Raw genomic sequence first — 26,429 nt, forward strand, 5'->3', positions numbered from 1 at the left:
TTTTCTGATGGCTTTCTATGCTTATGCATAAATATCAAAGTATTAAGATGCAAGGGACTGGTTTCTGTTATTCACTACAGCTGTTGATGTGCCTGAGCAGGCTCAAATTACTGAGGAGTGCTATCAAGACAATGGTGTGACTTACCGTGGCACAGCTTCTTTCACTCTCACGGGAAAGAAATGTCAAGCCTGGAGCTCAATGTCACCGCACCGACACAATAAAACCGCAGACCAGTTCCCAAATGCGTACGTGTATTTCCCATTTCCATGTTTCACTGGGCAATGACTATTCACCAACTCGTTTTGATTTGCATCATCTTTTACATGACAGTGATTTTAAAACTGGGAAGAGGTTGTACTTGATAAAAATAATCCCTTCTCTTTCTTCCTATTTTAATGCAGAAATGTTTTCTATTAACCCCATATTGAAACAAACCATAGTTGTCAATATTATGCTTCAGACTAATTATTTGTGTGTTTCTACATTGCTTCTAAAGGAATTAAGAGTTTTCATAAATTTTCCATTATACTGAAATGAACTGTTTCTATACATGGGCTTATTCATGAGTTTAAGTCTTTGCTTCCTAGTCTGCAGTTCATCAGAGCTTTGAGGAAGGGATGGATTATTTTCTTATTCCTAACACTTACTATTTATTTATTCTGAAATGCAAAAGATATTTCTTCTTAAAAGCTATTAATGTATTTGAAAAAGTAAAAATATTTATATCTGTAATATACATATATGCATTTACTTGTCTGGATTTGTAAACGGTATTCTACTATAAGTGTTAATCAGTGAATAGGTGTTTGGCATATTTAGATATTCTGCATATGTTTTCTTTATGCTGGAAAAAGGATTTCTGTTGCACACTGCACATGATGAATGATAAATGGTACCTCTGTAGCAGACCTGCTTTCTAAAACGTTCTTTCAAGTTCTCCTCAGAGCAGTGGCATGGATGGGAATATAATATGATTACATTTGTAGGGACCTGAGGCAGAATTATTGCAGAAACCCAGATGCTGATAGCCGCCCATGGTGCTACACCACCGACCCCAGCGTGAGATGGGAGTATTGTGACCTGAAGAGATGTGATGGCCACATACAAGTGACTTTACCAAAACCTCCTCAGACAACACAGGAATCAAATCCTGGTGAGAATACTTTCAACTTCCCCAGAAATGCTCGTAGCCAGTAAGCTGTTTTTAATGGAAAAGTCATCAGGAATTTAATGAGGATGAAATACAGAGAACACTTGATAATTACAGAATTTAATGTAATACTGTATCCAGTCTCTTCATTTTCTGAACTTTCTTGTAGAATTTTATAGCAGGGTTTCTGTATTTGATTTTAGATTAATATTGCATCTTTTATCTACTACATCTGGCAATATTGGAAACTCAAGGAAACAGATGGCTAGTAGTCTCCACACTACTGTGGAGCAATGACAGCAAATATAGAGGTGATGGCATTTTGCTGGCAACTGTTCCGAAAAAGTCCTTTCCTGTGCCATGCATTCACATTTCCAGGGCCCCATTTCCCAACAGAGGACAGCTGGCTTTTCAGCTCAAATGCAACTTTGTTATGCAGTAGATGGTTAGAGCGCTGCAGCTTTTATTTTTTTTCCCGTGACATGTTCTTCTGGTTAGAAGGCTAATAATTTTGGCTTAGCATGTATTACTGCTTTTTACCTACTGTAAAATGTAATATTGGCCAGATATCAGTGTCTGTAAGGAAATGACTTTATGAGTGCGTGGTCTATGTGGTCCTGGCTTCCGGAGTCACGAGGGATCAACTGAATCGAAGCTCCTTCGATTTATGACTTTCATGATCATGAACAAAACATTTAAAATACAAGGAAATTAAAATGTGATTGTTGGTCATAATTGACACTATGTTGTCCTTCTTTCCTTGTGTACATATTATGTAGGACGTGTAAGTCCTAGTAGTATTTCCTCAAATTTATTTCTGTTTCACCACCATCAAGTATGGACGTGGCCCAATAGCTCACAGCTAACAATCATTTCCTTTTCCTCTTTCTTCACAGATTGCATTCATGATAATGGTAAAGATTATCGTGGCACAGTGGCAAAAACTGCAAGGGGCAGGACTTGTCAAGAGTGGAGTTCCCAGAAACCTCATAGCCACGACTATTTCACTCCTGGGACTCATCCAGAAGCAGGCCTGGATAAAAACGTAAGCAGCTGTTCATTTAATACTTGCTGTCATTGAGCTTCACCCATCTTCTTCATGGTCCCCGAGCAAGCATTTCATGCCAAGTCCTTATATATCAATTTATTTTCCTCAGTTCAATCCAAGAACCTGATCGTGCTAGTTCTTGTTGCCATGCGCAGTCTGTATTTCTGTGGCACACACAGATGCCCAGAAGCTCTGTTGAATGCTTCTGCAGCACAGCCAAGGGGCTTCAGATGGGCATTTGCTTCTCGTCACCACTGAGGTTGGTCTGTGGGCAGCATCTCTGCCAGAAAGAGCACTTGGGGTCGTAGGTTTCAGTAGTAACAGTGATGGGTGAGTTGGCAAGGGATCCAATGTTCAGTGCAAGTTCCTTGAGATAATAGCTGATGGATTGCAGCCCCCATCTTCTACCGATTCCCCCTCTAACCCTCCAACTTCTGATGCAGCCCACCATACAAGGATAAACATGAATCTGACCCATCCTGTAAGTCATTCTCCATCTCTGACCTTCATCCCCCTAGTCCTAACACAGCTACTCATCGCTAGTTCTCTAGACTTGTAACATCCCATATACAATACTTGCCTGATTTGTGACCAGTATAAAGAGCTTGTTTGATGTTGCCAGCTTGAACTATTTTTTCTCCAGGTATGTGATTTTAGAGCTTGCTTTAGCCAATCCTCTGATGGTATCACATACCCTGTATTGAATTCCAGCTCAGATTAGCGAAACTCCCTCCAAAGAGCTGCCTGCCGTAGCTTTTTGGTTGTTGCATTTGGCAGGGACTCTTGAGGAAGAGAAGCAAATATTTTCTCCTTCTTCCTAAGGCTTGGTGTGTATTTCAAAGTAGGGAAGGGAACTAGAAAAATATCTGGTAGCATGCAGTTGTGTAGATGTGTCTATGTTGAGTAGAGATCAGTCACTATGGCCAGTAAGAGCTAGAGAGTGATTCAGCTAACTAGGCACCCCCCATCAAGGTGAACACTCACCCCTGGCCCTGGGACTCATAGGTGTCACCAAGTTGTGCAAGAGCAGATTACACAACACTCACTTGTCCCGGGGTCATGCAACCAGAATGGATGTGAAAAGACCTCAGCACTGACCCTACTGCTCTTAGTAGCTGCCGTAACAACAGGAGTAGACAGTTTAGTGCTTTAGAAAACCCCATTCTAGGTCAAGATCTCCTACTTTTTGAGAGCTCAGAGGTCCAAGCTTGCACTAGTGAAGCTTACTGGCTGAAGACAGTTTAAGAGGTTTAATTTTTATTATCTTTTTCTAAAATCATGGAGCAAACAGAAAAATGAAATAAATTTTGACAGAAGGAATTGGAAATCACTTATCAGTAAGGAAGTTAAAAAATATTTCCCGAGTTTAATTTGATTTTATTTTGAAACATGCATTGGTAGGATGTTTTGTCCCCTGTTTAATAGCTGGTGTCTTTATTGTTTGTTACAGTATTGCAGGAATCCTGATGGAGATGTGAATGGACCTTGGTGCTACACAACAGACCCAAGAAAAGCCTGGGAATACTGTGACATTCCCAAGTGCCGTAATTATTCCTTTAAAGACTAGTGTCTCCCTTTCCTGTAACCTTTTATGACAACTGGAGGACATTCAGTGATTGATCTCAAAGACTGATCTAAAACAGCGTGATAGCTTTAGATTGGAAATTAAGGCTGTGGGGAAGTGACGCTCAAAATCTGGGTCTGAAGTCTTAAGAATGGAGTTTATTCTTTGGAAGCCCCATACCCAGCACAGGACATACCTGGAGACCACTGAAGCTCATGGGGGTTTTTGCCATGTGTTTCAAAATAGGGCTGTTCATGCAGAAATTTCCCCTGCTCCTGCCTGGTCACCTGGCATAACTGTGTGTGTGTCCAGGCTGAACAGGGAATGCTCTTATCCCAGCAAAATTTTTGCACTCCGTGCTCATGTGGCTCTGGTTCTGTCCTGGAAGTAAAACAGATTTTCCCTCCTATGATATCGTGCCATATCATATGCCTGGAAAGCGCATCTGGCCCTACATATTTAACTAAATGCCCTTGTCTCTGTTACTAGTAATCAAGGCATTCAGTACTCTGAACAAGGTGGTGCAACAAAGTGTACAGTGAAAAAGTTTTACAACATTTTGGTTTCCAGTCCTTTCATGTCCGTCAACAACAAAAGCTATGCCAGGAAGAGAGGTAGTTTCCATTCGAAAGAAGGGGGACTTTCTTCCTGTTCTATGCTTTCAGCTGTGAGCAGCAGAAAATGTGCTCTGATCAAAATCCCAAAATGGAGCAAACGAGAAAAGAAAGATGTTTTATAACATGCACATACTGTAACTGTAAAAATACTATTGCATTGAAAGTGTTGGGCTGGGACTCCTAGGGGGAAAAATGGCATTTTCAAATGGTTATTGTATCCATTTTGAAGATCCATTTTCATTTTAAATTTTTTTTATTCAGTTGTTCAGCTAAAGAACAGAGAAAACATGGCTTTTGCCTTTGATGTCATTAGTTAGTTCCTTTTGCTCACAACAAATTCTAAATTCTGTGTTGATAAGAGTCAGTTTCCTATGGCTAAATAAGACCTATCCTTTTTTAATAACTCAGAAACATGTGAAGTACCAAAAGATCCTGAGATGACAGTGGACAAAATTTTGTTCCACAGAGACGGTGATTGAATTTCACATGCTGCACCACCAAGATTAGTTTGAAAACAGATGCCAGTGCAGCTTTTGCGTTGCTGGCGTCTGTAAAAGTACATTTAAAGATGTTGGGAGAATTTATTTTTTTCTTTCTCTCTGTCTCCTTCTCCTTCCCATTGTGTTTTTTTCTATCTGGCTGGAGATCTTCTCATGTGTAATTTGCTGACCACTGAGAAGTGTATGTGAAAAAAAATTGCCGGCCATTTTTAAGTGTTCCAGATGAAGGTAACTTAACAAAATATAGGTGATGCATGGTATATAATTGCCTGCAAAGAATCAAAAGCTGAAGTGATTAATGTACCAGGTTCACCTTCTAGTTTTCTGAGTGGATAGTGAATGTATAGCAAATATGATAAAGTTCCTTATAGTGACTTTTTTTTTCTTATTTTGTAGCTCCTGCTCAGTATGAGTGTGGAAAATCCAAGTTCAGACCAAAGTTGTGTGCTCAAAGGATTGTTGCTGGGTGTATTTCGCATCCACACTCCTGGCCCTGGCAAATCAGTCTCCGGACAAGGTATGGCTGTTCCCCATTGCAAGCCTCTCACAGGATGCTACAGCATGTGGTTGCAGCGTTCTAAACTTGATTTTAATTTAGAAATAGCTCAAGGCTGTGCATTATGTGTGCTAGTCTTAAAGAAGGTCATTTAGACAATCAAGAACGCTCTGTTTTGTCATAAATACCTATAGAAATGATACAACCACTAATTTCAAAAACACTTTCACTAAAAGGCAGAATGACTTTAAGTCTGTCACTATATTCTACGGTAGAATCAGTGTCTTATGAGTAGACGCAATAGTTTGAAGTATGGCTAGTACAGATGTTGATTGGCCCTTCCATGTGAGTGCTTGATCTTACTGCAAAGTTATTAGCAAAAATAGGAATCAGGGCCAGTTGCAGAGCTTTTTGACTGTGATCAGAGCTATATAAAAGCCAGAATCTCTAAAATGGTATACATTGCTGTACATAAGGTTTTCCAGTAATAGAAGCACTGGTTAAGAACAAAGATCTAGGCATTTTTACAAGGCCTTATAAAAATGTCCACACAACACTACCATCACGGTAAGAACTATTGTTCAAGGAAAGTAAAGTGTTACTTCTTAATGAAAATGTGAAGTGATGTCTTTAGTTTGTAAAAGCATACATGTTAGAAAGATTACCTGATAAACCGCAGTAGAATTCGCTTCCCCACCTTAAACTGATGCCCTTTTCAAGCCTTTCTGCTCTATTACAGTTTTGGCCTGCATTTCTGTGGGGGAACCCTGATAGACCCTCAGTGGGTTCTTACTGCTGCTCACTGCCTAGAAAAGTAAGTATCTGTTATAGCCTGCACCAGCGTTTTCTTACACTAGATAGAAAATCAGAGAAGAAACAAAATAACCAACCTGAGCTGTCTCTCAACTCAGCTTGCTAACAGTTGAGAATTCAGTCAAATCTATTTACCATTCATTAAAGCAGAGTTTTGACGGAAGAAACAAAGAGTGACGGTGATATTTTTTGCCAAATTGATCTCATGTGCCTTAATAAGGGATTAAGAAATTATGTCAAAGCTGGCTTTATTTTTCTGGCTTTGGCAGAACAAGGTGCCCAATAAGATCATAAATGGTCTATGTCCCGAGTGTGTGTTCGTCAGCTCACCATGTGCAATCACTTCCAATAGGTCCTCACGGCCATCTGCCTATAAAGTATACCTTGGATTACACAAAGAAAGAGCATCAGAGCCATCAGTGCAAAAACGAGATGTTGAGAAATTGTTCAAGGAGCCACACAGGGCGGACATTGCTCTGCTAAAACTGAGCAGGTACATTTTCACCTGAAGCGTTCCTTCGTTCTGACAAGACAAGTTTGGTTCGTCTGTATTTTAAAATAGTGGTTGCTGGTGTTGCGGAAATGTGTTTTTCTATACATACTCTGTTCAATCAGCGATTTAAGACCCTCTCTTTCTTCCCTTTCTGCAGAAGGTCTGGTGGAAACCAAGGTGATTCAGCTGCAGGGCTTGAGAAAGGGAAAGGGCTGCCTTGGTAGGGGGGAGGAGGGGCTAGGGACGGTGACCCAGGCTGGAAATGCGCTGGGTCACAGCTGCTGGGAGGTGAGGCAGTGGCAGCAAAATAGGAGGGGGTAACGCCTAGAGGAGCTTTCACTCTGGTTCTCTCCCTGTGCGCATCTACCTTGATAAGGTAATGAGGACTGAAAGCTGTAATATTAGTATGATGTCACCCCATACCGTTTCCATGCTGTGGTGGGGAGATTTCCTCTTCCAGAAGGTCTGTCCAGTGCGTGGGCAAACAGTATGCAAGTTTGATGTGATACCCAGTATGGCCCTTCTTTTATCTGTTTCTGTTCATCTGAAACTCTTGCCGAGGCACTGTGCAATCAAAAGGAAAACATCCATACAGCTGCCAGCAGATGTGAACATATAGTGCTTGTTCTTTGATTTCTGTGGCTGCAACGCAGGTCCAAGAGACACAGGGTGTCCCGGTTTCAGTTGAGATAATTTTCTTCCTAGTAGCTGTTATGTTTTGGATTTAGTATGAGAATGATGGTGATAATACATATTGGTTTAGTTGTTGCTAAGTGATGTTTACATCAGTCAAGGACTTTTTCGGCTTCCCATAGAAGCTGAGGGAGCACAGACAGAACAAACTGGCCAACGGAATATTCCGTGCCATAGACGTCATGCTCAGTATATATAAATGGGGGTTGGCCGGGGGGCAGGAATCTGCGATCACTGCTCATGATGGGCTGAGCAATCGATCATCAGGTAGTGAGAGCAATTGTATTGCATCACTTTATTTTGTACATTCTTTTACTATTATTATTATTACTACTACTACTACTGTTATTATTCTCTTCTATTACTGTTCTATTAAACCGTCTTTATCCCAGCCTGCAAGGGTTTTTTTTCCTTCTTTTTCTCTCTCTTCTTACTGTCCTGCTGGGGGGATGCAGGGGGAGTGAGTGAATGGCCGCATGGTCATAGCTGCCAGCTGGGGTCAAACCACAACACAGGGTCAGCACAATTAGTGTAGCTTCTTAATTGAACCTGGCTTTAGCTGCACCCAAAGGCAAGTCAGACTGACTTGGCTTCTGCTGCATGCTAGGAGTACAGTTTGAGAGTGATTTATAAATAGTCAGAGTGGATGCAGCCAGAGCAAGCTAACACCTATGTGTTAAATGCCACTAATTCATACTCCTAAGTAGCTTTGTAATTAGGTTTTGTTGGCTATGCGTTGGCTTAAGTCAAAGCATTTTCTTGTATTTATATTAGTAATTTTAGAATCAAAAGCCTCTGACTGTTCTCTATTTCAGATCTTTTCCTTTTGTGTATCACATTCTGAGGCTCTGATTAGAGCCTAAAACAAAAGCGGTTTTGCACATCAGAAAAACTCCTTACCTGAAGCTCAGGATTTCAAAGACAGAAGACCGACTGTATATAAAATCTTTTCAGAAACCCAAAGGTGGTATCAGGGATAAATGTGCTAATAATTGTTCCCGTATGAGTCTCTTGTTTGTTTCTTTCAGGCCAGCAATCATCAACAATCATGTAATCCCAGTTTGTTTGCCAAAAGAAAATGCTGTGTTAGGAGGAAGAGAGGAGTGCTATGTGACAGGCTGGGGGGATACAAGAGGTGAGAGAGTTTTAATACATCTGAAAGCTCTGTGTTTGGGGATTGGTATATACTCGTATCCAAAGTGTATTCTCTTTGTGCCAAAAACACCCCACACAAGCTTGCTTGTATACCTAGTTCATCAAAATTTAGCAGGTGCTGCCATTCTTTCCACTGTCTCCCTCTGATTTAGATTCACTCAGAGCCATGTAAACTGAACCCGCCTAAATCAATACTAAAAGAGTAGAATCAGACCTAAGGAGCTGCTAACTCTTACCTCTCAGTCCACTCTGCTTTTCCTCAAAGTGGGCTTTCATGCAGTCAGAAGGAACGGTTTTCTAGATATGGGCTATTTCTTAATCACATGAAAGTGGGTTCGCTCATTCTATTGAATGATTTTTTTCTCCCAACCAGCCTCATTCAGATCTCACACAAACATAAACATAACTCATTTTCAAAATCTCCCACTCTGTCTTGGTTGAGAAGGGCATCAGCACTTTCTCTGCCTCCTTGCTTCTGCCCATACTGACATTTTCAACTGTTTATTTCCTTTCTTCCACGGAGAAGAAAACTCAGATACAGAGAAATAAAATGGCTTGGGAATGACTCCCATGAGTATCAGAGGGTACTGGATCCATATGGGTATACTGTGGGTGTAGGAAGGTCAATCGTTGCAGTGTGGATTTTAGTGGGTGGCAGAGCATGATAAGTACCATGATAATGCTTACTGGGTTTGGTATCACTTCATATTATGCATAGAAAGTATATGCAAAGTGCATAAACACTATGCTTATTTTACTGCTTATCCATATCTCGATGTTTGTTTTGTGAAGATGTTCATTTACCTTTGTCATTTATTGTGGTTTTGTTTTTATTTGCAAAGGAACTGGTGGTGATGGATACTTAAAGGAAACTGGTTTCCCGGTCATCGAGAATAAAATATGCAACCGCCCTGAATTTTTAAATGGTAGAGTCAAAAAACACGAGCTCTGTGCCGGGAACATTCATGGTGGCACAGATAGCTGCCAGGTAAGAGTCTGTGAGCATCCGAGTTGGTTGTAAGCCCATTTAAATCAAATAGTGCTTTTCTTTCTGGGCTTTAGAGGCTCAGAATTAGCCCTGGGATGTTGCCACACCATGCGGCATACGAACTGAAAAATGCACATGGATTCTGCTCTTCCCTTGCTCCCTCGTCTGCTGCTAGGAAGTGGGGCAGCTAATTTTCCAGATAAGCCTGAACTTGAGAGCACATGGTAAAATATGGCTGCCTGAGCCAGGTGTATGGAAGCCGACTTAGAATGACTAACAGTCTGGTTTTTATTCCCAGACCACTTTGCTTGCCTTGGCTAGACTAGCTCCAATGTCCAACCTAGCTCAGTCAACAACCTGAGACATCTCAGTTAGCTGTTAAGGAACAATGTTGTGGAGCCTGCCATACAGGCATATCAAGGCCCAAAGGAACTGCTTATTTCCAAGTGTCAGTGCCTGTGAAAATCACACCAGGTGAGGCAAAATGCATGCTGGACTTCCCTTCTGCTGAAAAGGAAGAGTGTGGTTGGCCACAGCTCATCTCACATGTGTGGGGTGAAGGCTTTCTCCAGAAGCCTAGGTTTTGGAATTGAGTTCTTCAGTTTCTTTAAATAGAGGAAAGGGCTTAGGAAATCCTAATGTACTGAATCAAGATGGAAACTTTCCTCCCTGAAAAGATAGACAAGACTCTGTAAAGACGCATCAAAACAGCAGACTGCCTGCCCCAGCCAGCAGGTCAACACCATTGCCAACACAGCACAGCTACCCTAGGCACGAGCACTGTGATGGGCAAGCAGGCCAGGGGTGTGCACTCATGTCTTAAAACACGTCTTGATGCATGCATTCACTTGGTCTTGGATCATCAAGTAACAACAGGAAGCTGTGAAGATCTCAGAGAAGAGGCTGAGGGAGAAAGCACAGTTAAGTTACTGAGGGCAGTCAGATTCCTTCTCACCAAATCCCCTTACTTCAAAAATAAATGTAATACCTGGGTGATGAGAAGAGATGACTTTACATACAAAAGTGTTCAACAACGTGCATAGAGAACTCTTCTCTGGCTAGAGCTCCACATATAACTTGTGTGGCCCTCACACACGAGAGATACTTCTGTTTCTGTGCCTCCTGTGAGAAGGACACTCTCACACATGGGTCTGTCCATGAAAGAATCATCCTGCTCTCTCTCTGTTTAGGGGGACAGTGGAGGACCACTTGTCTGTCTGGACCAAGATAAATTTGTCCAACATGGAGTCACTTCTTGGGGCCTTGGCTGTGCCCAACCCATGAAACCTGGTGTTTACGTTCGAGTTTCCAATTATATTCCTTGGATTAAGACTATAATGGAAAACTACTGATCCTGGGTATGGACTGTCCTCTCCTGGAAAGCAGTATGCACGTTAGAATACAAGATTCCAAGTGCAATATTAAAGCTACAATCATTCATAAGAAAGTAAAATAAATATGATCATCTGTTTTAAATCGCTATAAATTAACAGTTAATGCCAAGAAACCCAACTGACAGTGTGTTACCCTCTTTCTATGTTCTACGGCTTGCTATGTTTGACAATAGACTTACCCACCTCTGAAATACATGTCAAAAATCCCAACCTCAACTGTAACTGGACATCCGCATTTCAATCTTATATCAGGTTCTACAATGACTTTTTATTCTAAGGTTGACTTTCCCAAGATATTGTGCTTCCAGTGAATGAAGAAAGGAGAATACTTCTCATTTTCTATGAGTTGTCTGAGCCTTTTACCAATTTAATGATACAACCCGAAGAAGAATTTCCCTGTACATCTTATATGCACGTGAAGTTTTATCAGATATGTCCAATAGCATTAAATACACAGGATAGGGAAAAAAAAAAGCAAACACGTTTAGTTTGTATTTTCATATTTTTTATTGACATGGAAATTTGTGTGTCAGCAGAAGTACAAAGGTTGCATCAAAGATATAAAACAGTGAATAAAAAATAGCCTCACCCTAAAGTTAGTCTGTAGTGAAGACAGAGAAGTAACTGTCAATCATTACATCAAGTAATGACAATGCATTTAGTGTATGATAAAATGTTCTTGTCCGTAGTACCCACTTGTTTCACTACATAACTTTATCTCACTATATAACTGTTACAGGTACATTTTTCTTCTCTGAAAGAAAATGATGTACACATGCCTGTGCTTATAGGAGGTGAAAGCTTAGACCTTTAGAAATGCTTTCCAGGGAAAGTTTGGCTCACGCTTGCCAAAGTTAATTACGTGCTAACTCTGAACCCCCACTTCCGTACTACACCCCCTGCATATCAGCCAGGGAGCACCCCACAGGCGCTTGGGGACCCCGGCTCTGCATGGCATCCTTCCTGCATCCCCGGGGTGTGCTGAGTGCACTCCAAGTAACACCGCTGCTTACGGGGCAGGGATTTGTGTAGCCTACTTTCTGCAGTGCAGAGGTCCACCCCCAGGTATGCCAAGCTGCGTGTCATTTAATTTACATTGTCTTTTTATTTTTTGTATGCATGCACATACAAAAAGGATGGGTTGCATCTTAGGAGTTCTTTATTTTTGTCCCATAGACTTAAAGGGAGATGGAGCTATAAAAGTGAGTTAGGAGGCAGAATGATTTTTAAGGCTTCTATACACGGAGTCTGACTATGGGAGAAGCCATGATCTCGGGGCATTGCCTTCCTGAGCAGGAACAGCTCTGATGAAGCATTCCCCACCCACCCCTCTGGTTCAGGGGATTCGCTGGGCACAAACGCCCTTCTAAATATTTTCTGTATCTAATTATTTGGATCATTAAGTCAGCCAAGAAATCCACGCAGTACTTGCCGAGCACCAGAAATTCTGTGTTGCAGCTTGGTCTTTGTTTTGTAAAGCTCTTCAAATGTGAACTCTTGCAGGCATGGTTAATACCTGGCTTGTAGGCAGACAAACCCATCCCTGCTGTCCTTGCCAAACCCACCAGAAATGCCTAGGCACACCTGAGCAGCTACAGAAGTCCCACCTCATAACCTCTTAAGGCATCTAAATTGTGATCTTTTCCTTCTGCGCAAGTATCAATGGCAGTAAAAATTGCCACTTATCACTAACCGCTCACACAGACTACATGAAATAACAAGGTAAATTTGGTGGCAGCACAGATTTGGACCAAATAGCACATTTACTGGTTTGTTGGTCTGGGGAATCTCTTTGCAGGCAGGAAGAACACAGCTCGTGGCTTTCTGTGGTCATGTTGGACATGTGTCTTTGGCAGCAGTAAGGGGATCCTTTGTCTGCTATGCACATCACATCTCTCACTGAGCCTCTGAACTCTAACACTGAAGCATAACACAAGCAAGACAACTAAAGCAGGCAGTGTTTTTTCCCTCCCAAAGAGGTGCTTCTCAGTGAGGTGCGTCGTGACAGCCCTTTTAGTGTGAACCCGTGCAGTTCAGGAGAACTCTGCACTGCCATCTGAGAAGTTTGTAGGACTTTCCTTTAAGGCTCGATGTATTAAGTGGTTTGAGGCACATAAGAATTTACAATAACTCTTTCTAAACAAGCCACCAGTACAATGGTCTGCATGACCCCAGCTGGTGACCCCTGGGGTCCTCCCTTGCTGAAGTTCTCCCTCTGTTTCCACCACCTCATCTCTCCTCATTCACCCACAACAGGGTAACCCCACAGCCACCAAACCACTGGTCATGCAACAGGTTACTGCCCAGTCCACAACCTTCATGAGGCAACCCAAAGTCCCACAGAGACAGGAGGATTTCCCATCTTACAAAATCCCCTTATTATAGGTAAAAGTTAGCGCAGGAGCCATTATCAAATACAAAGTCTACCCGAAGTTGTTAAGTACTATCATATTAGAACACATACACAGGCTTTTTCCTACTGTCCTTTACACAATGAATTTTTAGAAAATAAATACATCCAAACTTCTGATGCTGCTCCTAGCCATTTTACATAGTGAAATATTTCACTTATATTCTCTTCAGAGCAATATTTGATGCTACGCAAAACAAAGAACAGTCTGAAAGGCCAGAAACAAGTTTTCATGTCTCTCACTTCTCAACACATTTTTGTTGTCCGCAAGCAGCAGCTGGCAAATAATACTGACATTTCTTTGGCAAGCCGTAGCTTTAAATAATCTCCACAGTCCTTCTCAGACTGCTGTAGCGTTTAAGAAACTGATTTTAAAAATTTAAAATTCCCAAAGAAGAAACATGAAAAAGAAGAGGGAGGCTCAGTTCATACGGCATCGCATCTGATCGCCTCACCCTGGCTCTCCGAGGGCCGTGCCTCCGGCGGGGGCTGGCTGGGTGCGAGGAAGGCAGGGCTGAGCTCTGCGGCCAGGCGCCCGTGCTCCCACCCTGCGGTGAGACACGGCACCCGGCCAGTGCAAGCCCACAGCTTCCAGTTCAGGGCTGGTCTCTGCCAGCCAGTCCCAGGGAGTTAATAGCTATCCGCAGAAGACTTGTGTTGGTGTAGGAGGAGTTTTCTCCCTGCAGCAGTAGCTCCAGTTTGAGATTGTCTTCTAGATATCGCCAATTAGCCAGATGATATATTATGAGATGCTCATTTAGTTTCATATATTTCCATCACTACTGATTTCTGCTGTGCATCCCATTGACCTTTAACTATGCCTCAGAGGAAGTTAGAAATAGCCTTAAATGACAGCCCTTTATCGCTAACTGCTCAAAGCATGCAAACATTAGACTGAGATTACTAGTAAAGGTCCTGTTTTCCTCCAACAGGGTTAGTGCTATGGGCAGGGCACTTGCTGGGAAAAGGCAGGGAGAGACGGGAACTGTTGACATGCACAATATACTCCTCACCATAGGAAATCCCCCTGTGCAGGCACCTGCCTAAACGTGCTTTTAAGGCGGTGAGACTGGAGCTGTAGTCATTCAGCTGCGCTTACAGTAATGTTAGCACCACTCATGAAGGTACGAACCTCCAAAACTCAGTCCTATATTTGCTTATGCCAAACATGTTATTTTCTGAGCTTATGAGACCATTGCAAGAGCCCATCAGCTTTCTCTTTTTTATTTAATTTTTTGTTGGTAACTATACTATTTGAACACCACCACACCTTCTCATGTCCTTCACTATACGGAGTGTATTGTTTACTTGTCAGTGGCCAGGACCCAATGCTTGATGAAGGTCATACAGCTGAAAGAGAAGGCAGGTTGTCCCTGCTATCTGCTTGCAGAGCTACAGATTCAAGTTATTCTGCTACATGTCAGCTTGAAACAGCCAGGACCAGTTAACACTTCTGTCCATAACCAAAGCTCTTGTATCACTCCTGCTCATCTTCCCAAGACAGCTTAACATTCCTGTTAACAACCCAAATAATTTGTCCCCAAGAAAGAAAGATGACTAAAAATAATAATGGATAGAAGACAGAAATTGGGGGTCATCTTGGCAGTGGCCAGGGAGAGTGAATTTTGTTTGTAGCCATGGACAAAGAGCATGTTTTAGAAGGGAAGTGATCATCTCTTGAAAGAGAGAGTTGCAAAAGCACCCGACAGGGGAGAGCAGATAGAAGCTCTTCCCTTGGGAGACACAGGGGACAGGAGAATGGGGTGGCACGTGAACCCCAGCTGGGTCTGGGGGGAGGCACTGATGCGCAGCAGAACGACCTGACCTACAAAACTAATGCCCTGTGTGGGATGTGACACCTACATAAAGCCCTGGGAAGGAGAGGAAGAGGACTGCTGCCACATTTCAGAAAGCCCTTGAACAAGTAGGGAAGCAGGGCTTTTGTGGCAGAGGCTCGCTGGGGGAGAGGAGCAGACCAGGGTGAGGGTCTCCTGATGCATGCCTCTCATTCCCATCCCTCCAGACCAGAGAAAGTACTGCTCTGATCAGCATCCTCCTTCCTGAGACATCAGATATTCTGTTTGTCCAGATTCTCCAGGGGCAAAGGAGAACAGGTTGAAATACTCATCCTCTCTTCCCCACAGTCATCCAAATCTTAAACAAGAAGTACCGTTTCCAAGTCTCCACATCCAAAGGTATACGGTAACGGTAGAAATAAACGAATGTCTCAAATGTATAAAGAAATAAATAAGAGCTCACTGAGCTGGATAATGCATCTTTTTTTAAGCTGTTCTGTTCTCTACCAAGAACCACAGAGTCCTCCCTTCCTGCAAACATCATACTCAGAAAAAATGAATTTATTCCATATTTATAGAAAAATACACTGCTTGTTTTAAACGTCCTGATGCCTAGAAGAGGAACATGGAGCTCAATCCATACTCTGCAGCAAATTTTGAAGTAGTGGCAGGTGGCAGAACAAATTCCCACTATGGGAACACAGTTCTTTGCTCAGTGCCATCCTTCGAAGGTCAAATATAAGAGTTGGTGTCCTGGTGTTTCCGTTTCTTGCCACATTTACCAAAATGACTGAAAAAACAGATGGGGAGAGGGGTATAAGGATGAAAGAAACAAGAAAAGATGTACTCCAACTTGTAGTCCAAGCTGCAGTACTGAAACATTTACTTTCTGCATAGAAAAATCTCCTCTTTCTTTAATTCGTACACTGAAGCAGGAAAAAGTTGCTGATGTAATATCCAAAGCCTCTGTTTGAAACATTAATGTATAGCACTAGCTCCTCAAGAAATTTACTGCCAAGCAAGCCAAGGTGTAAATGTTTCCTGCGCGCCTGCAGTGCAGTGAAGAGTCTGGCTTGCCCTGTGCCAGAAGTGGGAAAGCTGTGCCTGTAACACTTCAGCTATAAACTCATCCTGTACGTGACTTTTCAGTGACTTCACAAATCGTGGGATTGATACCATGATCAAGGGCCCTCCCTCACAGGGTGCTTTGATTGAGATAATGGCTGGTTTTCTTGAGCAGAGAGTTGCAGGTTATACTTTGCAGCATGTCTCTTGCACGCCATTACTTTCTGTTTCTAGAGGTTCACAAGACAACTTTGTGTCTCTATGAGAAAAATATGGTTTCTATCCCCATGGGGTTTTTTTAACAACCCGCCTTAGTGATACTGAGAGGTTCACATTTCTATTGAGGAAAGTAGCACCTGCTCATAACATCAACCTAACTAGGGAATTTGACACTTGGAAAACATCAATAATTTATGACAGCTGACAAGGTTGGAGGAGAACATCCTCAGGAAACCTCATCCAAATAAATGTAAGAATATACATATCATACCTCGAAAGCTGCTCCACATCCTCCACTGTTTCTGGTAAGGAGATTCCCTTTGTCTCTGGTAAAAGGAATACTAGGAGCCCGCAGACAACTGCGAGAATACCTATAATGGACATTGAAGAAACACAAAAACTATAAGAAAATTGTTACTTTTCTTATTTTTGAGGTCTTTCCACTGAGGAAAGTTTATTCAGATTAAGGTTAAAGTGAGATTTTTAAAGTGCAACCGCTATTTCTGATCAAACACCTTCGTGATACATTAATTCAACTTATTGCAAAAAACCTTGAGGGCTAGGGGTTCATTTGCAGGCTGAATTGACCCAAAAGGGAGATCTTAGGAGTTAAAAACATGAAATAAGTGCACATGGGCAAGCGCATACAAACTGCACTGGAACCAGGATGGTATTTCTCACATAAGACAGATCTGCCTTTATTTAAGGACCTCTGTCACATAGTTTCTTGAGACCATTGAGATTCTCCTGAAACACTCCCTTCATGTATCCATGGCCAAAGTACATTATGTGATTCAGAATAAAAATTCATTCTTGGGAAAGGGCGTTCAGATAGAGAGCTAATCTGAAATAATTAATCAATAATGGTTACTTTTGAATAATTTCCTGCGCAGATGTAATTTAAAGAATGTAATAAGTAAAAAATAGAAGGGCTATAGCGAAAAGTAAAATCCCTGACTGTTGCATGGTCCTCTCTGTTCCTCTCTGATTCTGTAGCTGTTTACTCAATTCAGCATCAGCAGAATTTCAGAATTAGATAATGTGATCAGTACTTCCATATACGTCTGTTCTTGCAATGATGGTCGTCATTTAAAATGTCTCTTGTCTTTCCATTTTTGTTTTCAAGCTAACATTTTAATTAGCACCAGTTTCCATTCTTATTCTATCCTATCCCCTCTGCTTTTTTTCCCAGTCACATGTATCTCCCGGAAGTCTGGTTTAGACACAGACTCCCGCTTCCTTGTTAGAAACAACTAATATTTTCCCACAGAATTAATCCTCAGGGCTCATTTTTTCCAAAATGCAACTGAGGAAAAAGGTTTGATGGGAATAGGTAGTTATGGTTTATACAACAACCGTAGTCATAATTGTATAAAACAAAAATCCCAAACCAAATATTTTTTAAAGGACATTAGCCTCTACTGTTGGGAGATTAAGCTTATTTGTCTGCAATTACAGAACTTAGCTGTAAGGTTTCTCACTCTTAAAGCACCCGACATAGTTTCTTTTATGTTCCTTCAGCCAAGTCACCCAAGCAGACCTGAACTCTTCCATAACATGCCATGAAATCACACACATTTCACCCATTTGCTGTTCATCCTCTTGCTCTAGGAATGAAGGTTGAGAGGGGCTGGTTTGAGGGGGAGATGAGGCCACACACTACACTTTTGCCCCAAAATAAAAGCTCTGTTAGGCGGAGGATATTTAAACCAAAAGTACATTTTAAATCAAATCTTACTGAAAATAATTAGAGGTAGCTCCAACCAAACGGCTGCTAATCGGAAAAGTAGGAATGGGGCTATGATCCCACCTAGGTCACACAAACTCGAGCACAGGGAAACACCAAAGTTTCTGCAAAAGAAAAATAGTGCCAGATATTTGAAAAGTGCTACCAAACAAATGAACCAACAGTTTAAGGAGCAGAATGTAGACTTAGCTCCAAAATTAAGTTAGAACACTCTGGAGAAAACCAAGTTTTATTAAAAAGTGGTGAAACAGGGAATTAGGAAAAGCAGAGGGAAAAGTTGAAAGATTCCTGTGAGCTTTCGACATACCTCAGTGTTGTAGGGTACAGTTCAGTGTTCACAAGATAGACGATTTCAAAAGCCATCGTGATGCCCAGTCTTCCCAGCGTGGCGACTGTCGTTTTGAGCCATGGAATATCTGTTCAGTCAAAAAGAAACCCAAGTGAAGCATGCTTTGCTGCACCAGCAGCACGTTTCTGAGAGCCCCAGGCCCTGGCAGCAGAAGCTACGTCACAGAAACACTGGATCAAATCAGACTGAAAGGCCACTGCTGTACACATCAATCTATACTGGCATTTATTGCTTTCCAGCACCGTGTGAGGCCGCTTTCAAGAATCAGAAATCACTTCCAATCAATTGATTTAAGATTCTGATGGGGCATAACAGCATGCGTGGGTGAATGAATGTTAAAAGCCTCCATGACCATGTCCAACTTGTGCTCTGAAAGAAGCGTCACCTCCCAAAGCCTTCCAACCACAAAGAAGCTGCTTCTAAAGGTGCATCTGCAGCAACAGTAAAATAATTTTCCCTAGAATAGGCCAACTACATAATTTGTCTAGCCATTGCACGCTAGACACGTTCCTAATAATGCTGCTCCTGGCCACCCTCCCCTTTCCCTTCCTTGGTGCTTGTCTTTGTACCTGGCCCGGCTGGCCCAGGGGCCCTAGGTTGCCCCAGTGGCTCTGCCCAGCTCTCCCAGCTCTGCTCCAGCTCTGGTGCCCAGCCACTGCCCTATATATGTCAGCGGGGAGCCCTTATACATTGGCAGGGTGTGCGATGGTAACATCCGTACTGCAGGGCAGAGCCATCCCATCTCACCGTGTGCGACCCCTCATCTGACTGCCCTCTCTGGAGAGCTGGTGGCCTCTGGAGGAGCGTCACAAGAAATTCAAAAAGCACTTCTGCAATGCTCTTGGGAGAGGATGGTCGCCTGTGCAGTCTAACCGTGACCAGGCAGACAGGGAGGCGAGTGAAACAACAAGCCTGAACCTTGCACAAAGGGGAGCTCTGCCGCTGGAGAGGGCTCTGGCAGTGATTGTGTTTTCTCAAAACTTCAGCAGGAAGAACAAGAAAACATTTCAGCTTGCTCTGAACCCAAAAATGAGATGCTTGGGGCTCTTTCCTTTCCAAAACAACCAAACAAATCCCCATCAAATTTCATCCCATGTTGCAAGATGCTGCCTTTGCCCTGAAAAGTTCTGTTTTCAAACACTTGTAAGAAAAGCAAAGGCTGGAAAGAACAAAATAAATCCACATTGCCTCCCTGACACCCCTTCAGTCCATCAGACCCCTGAGGTGAGGGTGACGTCTGTGTGCCTCCTCCCTCTGCGCGGGGACTCGAACTGTGTGAGCACCCCAGCCTGACTGAGAGCTCACAAGCTGCTGCTGCAGCTTGTCCCATCTGTATAAACAGACCTTTCTTGAAAGTAGGACTTGGACCTCAGGTCTGTGTGGTTTGTGAGTATATAATCCCTAGGCTGTCCTCTCCTCACCTGGGCAAGGTCCCCTCGGCAGTTCACCACTACTGAGAGCAGGCTGGTGGTAACACCCTGCTGGTCCCAGGCCACCGCTTTCTCCCCTCTCTCCAGCCATACCAGCCCCACATGATGCTCCTCCTCTAACTCCAGACCTGCTACACCGTGCTCAGCATATGGCGTGGCCCAAAATACATGAAGGTGCTAGAGGCATTCCTTGACATGCGATGGGTCTTCTGAGAGGCACACAGCAGTGGGGACCTGGGGAAAATCTGCCAGGACAGCAGAATTAGCCCTCACAGGCTTCAGTGGTCAAACCAATGAATTCAAATGAGTGACAACAACCCAGAGCATGGCCACACAGCCACCAGTCCCTGCACCAGTAACAGACTGTTGATCTTCCCTCTCCATTTCCCTCTCCTGTTCTTTCTGCTTCTAGTAAAGCAGTGAAGCACCTCAAGCGTATGGTATTAATTTAAAGTACTTTTGAAGGAATCCCATTAAAGGGAGCTTAACTGAGATGGAGGTGAACCAACACACCTCTTTGAAGGATTTCATTTTGCACTTACCACAAACCTGACTGTTTTCATGGGTATGTCATACTCTTGAAATGGCTGCTTATGGCTCTCCTCTAGGAGAACAATTGCCCCATGGTATAACACTGGGAACTAAAACCTTTAAGGCTGGCCAGGACTGTCCCTTACTTTGACAGGAACATCCCTGGTCAGGAATAGGTCTCTCTAATGCCTGTTCAGCTGCTGATCCCCAGATACACTAAGGCAAAGCATGCTGATGTGGTAACACTCACTTCAGAGCACCTCCAAATGTTTCCCTGGGGATAAAAAAAAATACACAGGAGGGAAAACAATTTAAGGAAAAGATAGGAGTGCTGGGAAGCCTATGTGCAATACCAGACTTTTTAGTTGTCCTTGAAACTAGATAAGAATGACTTAATAAAAAGCCATACCTTTCCTCCAACCCCTTAACATTGTCCAAACCCCTGTGAGGGTGAGGGCAGGGCAGCAATCTCTATGTTGTCTGCCACAGCCCCCACATCATGTTGTGGCTTGCATCCTTTTATTTGCAAATGAGAAGACCACCAACCTGCCTCAGCTAAACCACCTATTTCTTACATCATTGTCTTCCAAGTCAGGGAATGTATTTCCCCTTTATGTTTGTATACTCTTCCCTTGCATTTGCCTTCAAAAACAGTACAGGGCCTTTATACACATTTTTTCTAAGACTACACCCATTTGTTGCTCACCACCTATCAAAGATACAACTATCAGATGTCCCAGAGCAATCTATAAGCAATCTATACTGTTCCATGACTGCAGTGCTGTGCTTGCATCACCATTTTTTTACTTTGGGCTACAGTTTTGTGTGTTCTGCTGTCCTTGCTTAAGTAGTGTCAGAGAGAGAGGTCATTGACCTAAAGAGCCTGGCATTAGGAAGGGAATTACCTTCTGGCAAGAAGGCAGTAATGAGGCATGCAATTCCTGCCACGATGTTGCCTATTCCAAAGGGAAGGCGCCGGCCAATGCGATCAATCGTCACTAAAATTAGGAGAGCAGCAGGTAGCTCCACAGCTCCTGAGATGAAGAAGTCTAGGTAGAGGTTTCCTCCAACAATTCCTAGGCGCATGACAAGCCCTTGGTAGACCAGGGCACTTGTGAACCTAAACAGGAAAGAGAAAAAAGGTTGAGAGGCAAACAAATGACTGCAAGCAGCTGGAAAGACCCTAAAAGTCACGAGGGATTTTTTCTTCAAAACCCCCAGCCCTGGTAACAAGCTGGGCTGACATGGGCACTCACCAGGCGTACATCAGGATGAGCGTGTTCCTCCTCATCTGGGGAGTCCTCACCAGGTCAAGAAAGGAGGGGTTGCTGACCTCCTCGTTGCTAATAGTGATCTGAGGAGAAACGTAAGCAGTAGAGTCAGCTGTCAGGGGTCGGGCAGGTGCTGGGGCAGAGTTTCTATGTAAACATGGTGCTCAGCAGTATTCCAGTCAAGCAAGCAAAGGTGCTGATGAGCCATTTCGCTGCTTTTAGCACTCCAGAGCAGTGCACAGACATGGGAAATAGCTTATAACCAGACACGGCTGCGGGCTTTCCTTTGTGATGACCGTGCAAAAATCAGAAGAAAAAAATCACTAATCTTGACTTGAGAGTGGAAAAATTATTTCCTCATTGTAAATTGAGAGACGTTGACCTGGAATTTCTTGGAAGGCAATAAGCAGTTGTTGTCACATCAGGGTCACTGGGAGCAGAGATGCCTTCTGCCAGAGGCGACAGAGAGGAGGAGGCCGTGCCAAGAAGGGCAAAGCGATGGGCTGCGAGAAGCAGGGAGAGAGGGGATGAGCAGCAAGCAATAGGCTTGGGAACACAGCTGGTGGCACAGCTGGGCAGCAGGAAGAAAAGAGGAGAGAGAGAAAGAGCAGATCTGTGAAGGTGTTTGGGTGCTGCTATAAAACATTCAACTGGTGAAATTTAGAGGGTCTTAATATACACAAGCACTGTGCTGTGCATTGCTTTTAACCTGGAAGAAATCCTGAAAAGTATGAATTAATGGTCCTCATACTGCCTACGAAGTATAGTAAATCTGTTCACAGCTTCCTCCAATACAGTCACAATAAGGCACTCAATTAAATCATTAGTTAGAAAGTTTAACAATAACAGAAAAGGGCAAGATTTCACATAGCCTGTTGGAGCTCCTTCCCATAGGCTATTCTGGAGCCAGAATATTAGCAGGGCCAAAAAGAGATTAGGCACATTGATGGAGGCTGCTTTTAACTGTCACCAGCAGTTTTTAACTGTGATGTCCAAGCCAGGTGGCAGCCATTTTGTTCGTATATTCATTTGGCTGGTGAGGGAGACGAGGAAGGTGGCAGAGGTGGTTTTAGGCAGGGGCAAACCGTGAGACCGCCCAAGAACTGGCAGCCGTGGTCAGGATTGCCATCAGCTCTCAAAGCAGCTGTGGGAAACATGGGGTTAAACCTGCTGCACCCCTTTTAGGAGGATTTCAGGCAGCTTGGCCGCTTTGATTCTCAGTTATTGCACATCCCCCGCCCCGAGAGGAGGCCTAAGAGAGCAGAGAGGAGAGCTCTCTCGACCACAGCACCCGCTGCCCATGTGAGTGCAGGAGCCCAAGAAAACGATCCGGGCCGGTGGGGAGACATGCATGAAAGGATGGAGAAGCAGGTGGGAACATCCAGATCCATGAAGAGAACATGGGTAAAGCCAAAGGCATTGCCCAAGGGTCTCATCAGCTCAGCCAGGGCTATGCCCAAAGCTTTCACCCTGTATTTGTTTTTCATATCATAAGGGAGCACAGATGTTTTTCAGTGAGATTTGTCTGGGTGTATTTACGCACGACTTTTTCATAAGCGAGTGGCACAAAAGTTTGTAGGTGGACAGAGAAACCCCACATTTGTTTGAACTCCTTTCTACTCCCTCTTGCTTTTCTTCTGTAACCAGAGCCAGAAGTTTTCTTCAAAGCTCTGCCACGTCTGCTGTGTGCCAGAGCCCTTTGTGGGGCAGGAGGAGGTTGCTGGGTTTCTACACTGCGCTTGGACTCTCTCATATTGTGGTTATAAAGCTGCCATGGCTGTGTTTATAAGAGCAGGCTGCCAGACACCAGTTGTGACTTTGTGCAAATAAGGTTTTAGTTTTCCAAATGACTAAAGATAAATTCAACATGGCTGCTGCCATATATTTTTATGTCTTAATAAAGTCATAATAACCCCAAGCATGACTGAGCATTTTTTTTATGGATGAAAAGAAGAAAAATCACTGTAGAAAGTCATCTCTTTGTAGGGAAAAAAAATCCTCTTTTTGTTCTTTGAAGTCAAGGAGAGCTTTGCTATTCACGTCAGTGCAGTCAGGAATTCAATGACAGCTCCTGTGTTTCAAAAGATAGACTATCTGAGAACTCTGGAGGACATTTTATAACCAACTTCCCTGGCATTTTTATGTCCCACCAAATTATATATCAGTTCATCTGCACAATTTTTAAAGATTTCTCATAACATAGACCTATAATTCTTCACATGCTTAATTCTGCACAGGACAGTACATCCATGCATGTCTGTTACACATATGTATGTAAGTTAATTTATAATAGAAACATATATGTCTACGTATGTCTATATAGTAGAAATATATAGAGAGGGAGAGGGGTTGTTGATCCACAGCCCTCTCAAGAAGCAACTCTTACTCAGCTGTTTGCAGTCCATTCTGCTTTTGGACAGAGATCAAGAATGAAAAAATTATCTTTAAAAAAAAAACATGCTAGGATAATTACCAGCAACTGAGGGAAAAAAAATATAACTTACAATTAATTTAATGAGTTCTGGACAGAGCTGAACGGTACCAGTGTCGTAACTCACAGAGCAAAAGCAGCAAATGTTTATCTGTTTTCATACAAAGGTCATCTGTGGTTTCTGCTTGCCAATAAGAATGCAAGGCTGCTGTAAGAGCCATGTAAGGGACTGGGCCAATGAAATTGGTACAGACACATTGGAAAAATCATAGGCAAAATGCATCGGTGGATAATGCCTCTCTCTTCTCCCTGTCCCTGTGCACCTGCAGCACTTTGCCTGAAATTCTGGAGTCGCTTTGTGAAAGAGGATTCTAACGGGAGTTAATGTGAGAAATACACTTGATCCACGACTAATGCACTTCCTGGAGATGCTCTCTCTCCTCTGGGCACAGCACCAAGCATGACAGACATTGTGTATTAAAAAGGTCCCAGGAACAGATCCAGCACAAATCTGTATGTGTGGAGGTTAATCTGCTGCAGCTGTGAGTGGCTTAGGGTCATGAGCAGGGACACATCTGAAGAAAATTAAATATAACTTAAAAAGCAGGGAAAGACACACATCATTCTGTTGCGACACTTTGAAAACGCTGGTGTTTAGAGAGAGGAAGTGGGTGTAGGAACGCAGGGCTGAATGCAGAGCGGGAGCTGCAGCAGCACAACCTTCCCTCTACGTGCTTTGGGCCACACCAGGCACTGAGCAATGCTGACCAAGAGATGGGGGAATCTCACTGGCATATATGCCCCAGCCAAGGACAATAAATGGATTTTACCCTTTTCTTTCTCCTCACTCAGTCTTTTCAGTTTGTTTCTCTACCACTGGTTTCAGTCTACAGTCCTCCAGTTGCACAAGATGCTACTCCGACATGACTAGAAAAGCTTATTCTGCGTTGTGGGACAGCTGAGGGCGATTTCCTACCCTTGTGATATCCTATCACAAAGATGCCTTGGCTTCCATCAGACAAATGGTTCACTAATTGCTGGCCTAGCTTGTTACTGCTCATCAAAACTCCTTCTGTCATGTTGCTTCACTGATGTACAACAGTCTTATCCAGTACATCCCGTTTCTTGGCCAAGGAAGTTATATATAACTTTTTCCCCTTAACAAACCCTTCTCCCCAGCATTAACCTTTGTGTGCTGCCCTGAGCAACACAACATTCATAGGAACGCCATTATAGCAACGTTATGGCACTTGAACAAGTTGCTTATCAGTAAAGCAGCTGGCTGTGGAAATGTATATTTCAGCATACTCATCTCTGCTGATAGGTCTAATTTTGACTTCACAAAATCATTAGTGCAGAGTCGTATATCCTAAGAGCGTAGTATAAGTTAGGGTGCAGCTTCTCTGTGGAACCTGCTGTGTGAACTTTAATTTCCAGGACTGTCATTAACTGCCATTAACATATACTTACTAAGGTGGAAAGATAGTGGAATATTGGTATAAATCAACTGCTATTTCTATACTTCTTCTGTTGCCACATACCTCTTCCTGCATGCACTTCATGCAAGCTCTATATTTATAGCAGGAATGGTCCTGAATAAGCAGAGCTGCTTAGGCTGCTTGTGTGATTTATGGAGCCTATTTCTTACCAGGTAAATAAAATCCTATAGATTTGGGAACATCGATCTGGTGTTTCAGAAGAGTGCCAATAATTATTGGTTGGATTTCATCCAGAATTATACTCTAGATTTAGGTGAAGCAACCCCATTGTTTTGGATAAGCTGGGCTAGATTCTCAGGTGCTCCCTTGCTTAAGAAGAGCAACGAGAAAGACCTAGGTAAGATACCAAGCTGTGAGAATCCCAGTTGCCAACTACCTGTTACAAAGCACACGCGTATCCCTTCCTGACAGGATGGAAAACATCAGTCTCCTCCAAATACTGCCATCCCAAAGCCTTTGCCTTTAGTCTCAGTGAAAATTTAGTTAAAAGTCACACATGATAATTTTGTATATGTATAAAAATGAATGAATATGCATATACATGTTTGCAGGCTTAAAGGATACTACTGTGTACTGATGGGCATTTTATGTGGCTCATTCATTTCAATAAGAAAATCATGATTTCTTTTTGATATACTTGTAGTATATTCAGTATGCCACCTCTGGGCTGCTGTGTGCTAACAATTTGCAGATTTTTTCCTTAGTTCAAACAATATTTCTAACATTACAATAGCTAGCATTTAGGTGCCTGGCTTGTTACAGAACAAGA

The 26,429-nt window shown here is 42.9% G+C and overlaps 2 protein-coding genes across 2 annotated transcripts in view; one reads left to right on the plus strand and one right to left on the minus strand.

The window, feature by feature from the left end:
* PLG (plasminogen) overlaps positions 1-11,386 on the plus strand; it is a 63,324-nt gene extending 51,938 nt beyond the window's left edge. The window contains exons 30-39 of the mRNA XM_054194858.1: positions 81-246; positions 988-1,154; positions 2,048-2,196; positions 3,650-3,743; positions 5,277-5,397; positions 6,116-6,190; positions 6,542-6,682; positions 8,404-8,510; positions 9,373-9,518; positions 10,709-11,386. Coding sequence (XP_054050833.1) covers positions 81-246; positions 988-1,154; positions 2,048-2,196; positions 3,650-3,743; positions 5,277-5,397; positions 6,116-6,190; positions 6,542-6,682; positions 8,404-8,510; positions 9,373-9,518; positions 10,709-10,870 — 1,328 coding nt within the window. The 3' untranslated portion in view covers positions 10,871-11,386. The remainder of the gene's footprint in view (positions 1-80; positions 247-987; positions 1,155-2,047; positions 2,197-3,649; positions 3,744-5,276; positions 5,398-6,115; positions 6,191-6,541; positions 6,683-8,403; positions 8,511-9,372; positions 9,519-10,708) is intronic.
* The window catches only part of SLC22A3 (solute carrier family 22 member 3), a 35,930-nt gene continuing 20,781 nt past the window's right edge, over positions 11,281-26,429 (minus strand). The window contains exons 6-11 of the mRNA XM_054195084.1: positions 21,716-21,813; positions 21,365-21,579; positions 18,457-18,565; positions 18,141-18,253; positions 16,674-16,773; positions 11,281-15,908 (exon numbers count right to left, since the gene is read on the minus strand). Of these exons, the coding sequence (XP_054051059.1) occupies positions 15,851-15,908; positions 16,674-16,773; positions 18,141-18,253; positions 18,457-18,565; positions 21,365-21,579; positions 21,716-21,813 (693 nt within the window). The 3' untranslated portion in view covers positions 11,281-15,850. The remainder of the gene's footprint in view (positions 15,909-16,673; positions 16,774-18,140; positions 18,254-18,456; positions 18,566-21,364; positions 21,580-21,715; positions 21,814-26,429) is intronic.

The sequence above is a fragment of the Rissa tridactyla genome, chromosome 3 (assembly GCF_028500815.1).
Source record: "Rissa tridactyla isolate bRisTri1 chromosome 3, bRisTri1.patW.cur.20221130, whole genome shotgun sequence".
Lineage (NCBI taxonomy): Eukaryota > Metazoa > Chordata > Aves > Charadriiformes > Laridae > Rissa > Rissa tridactyla.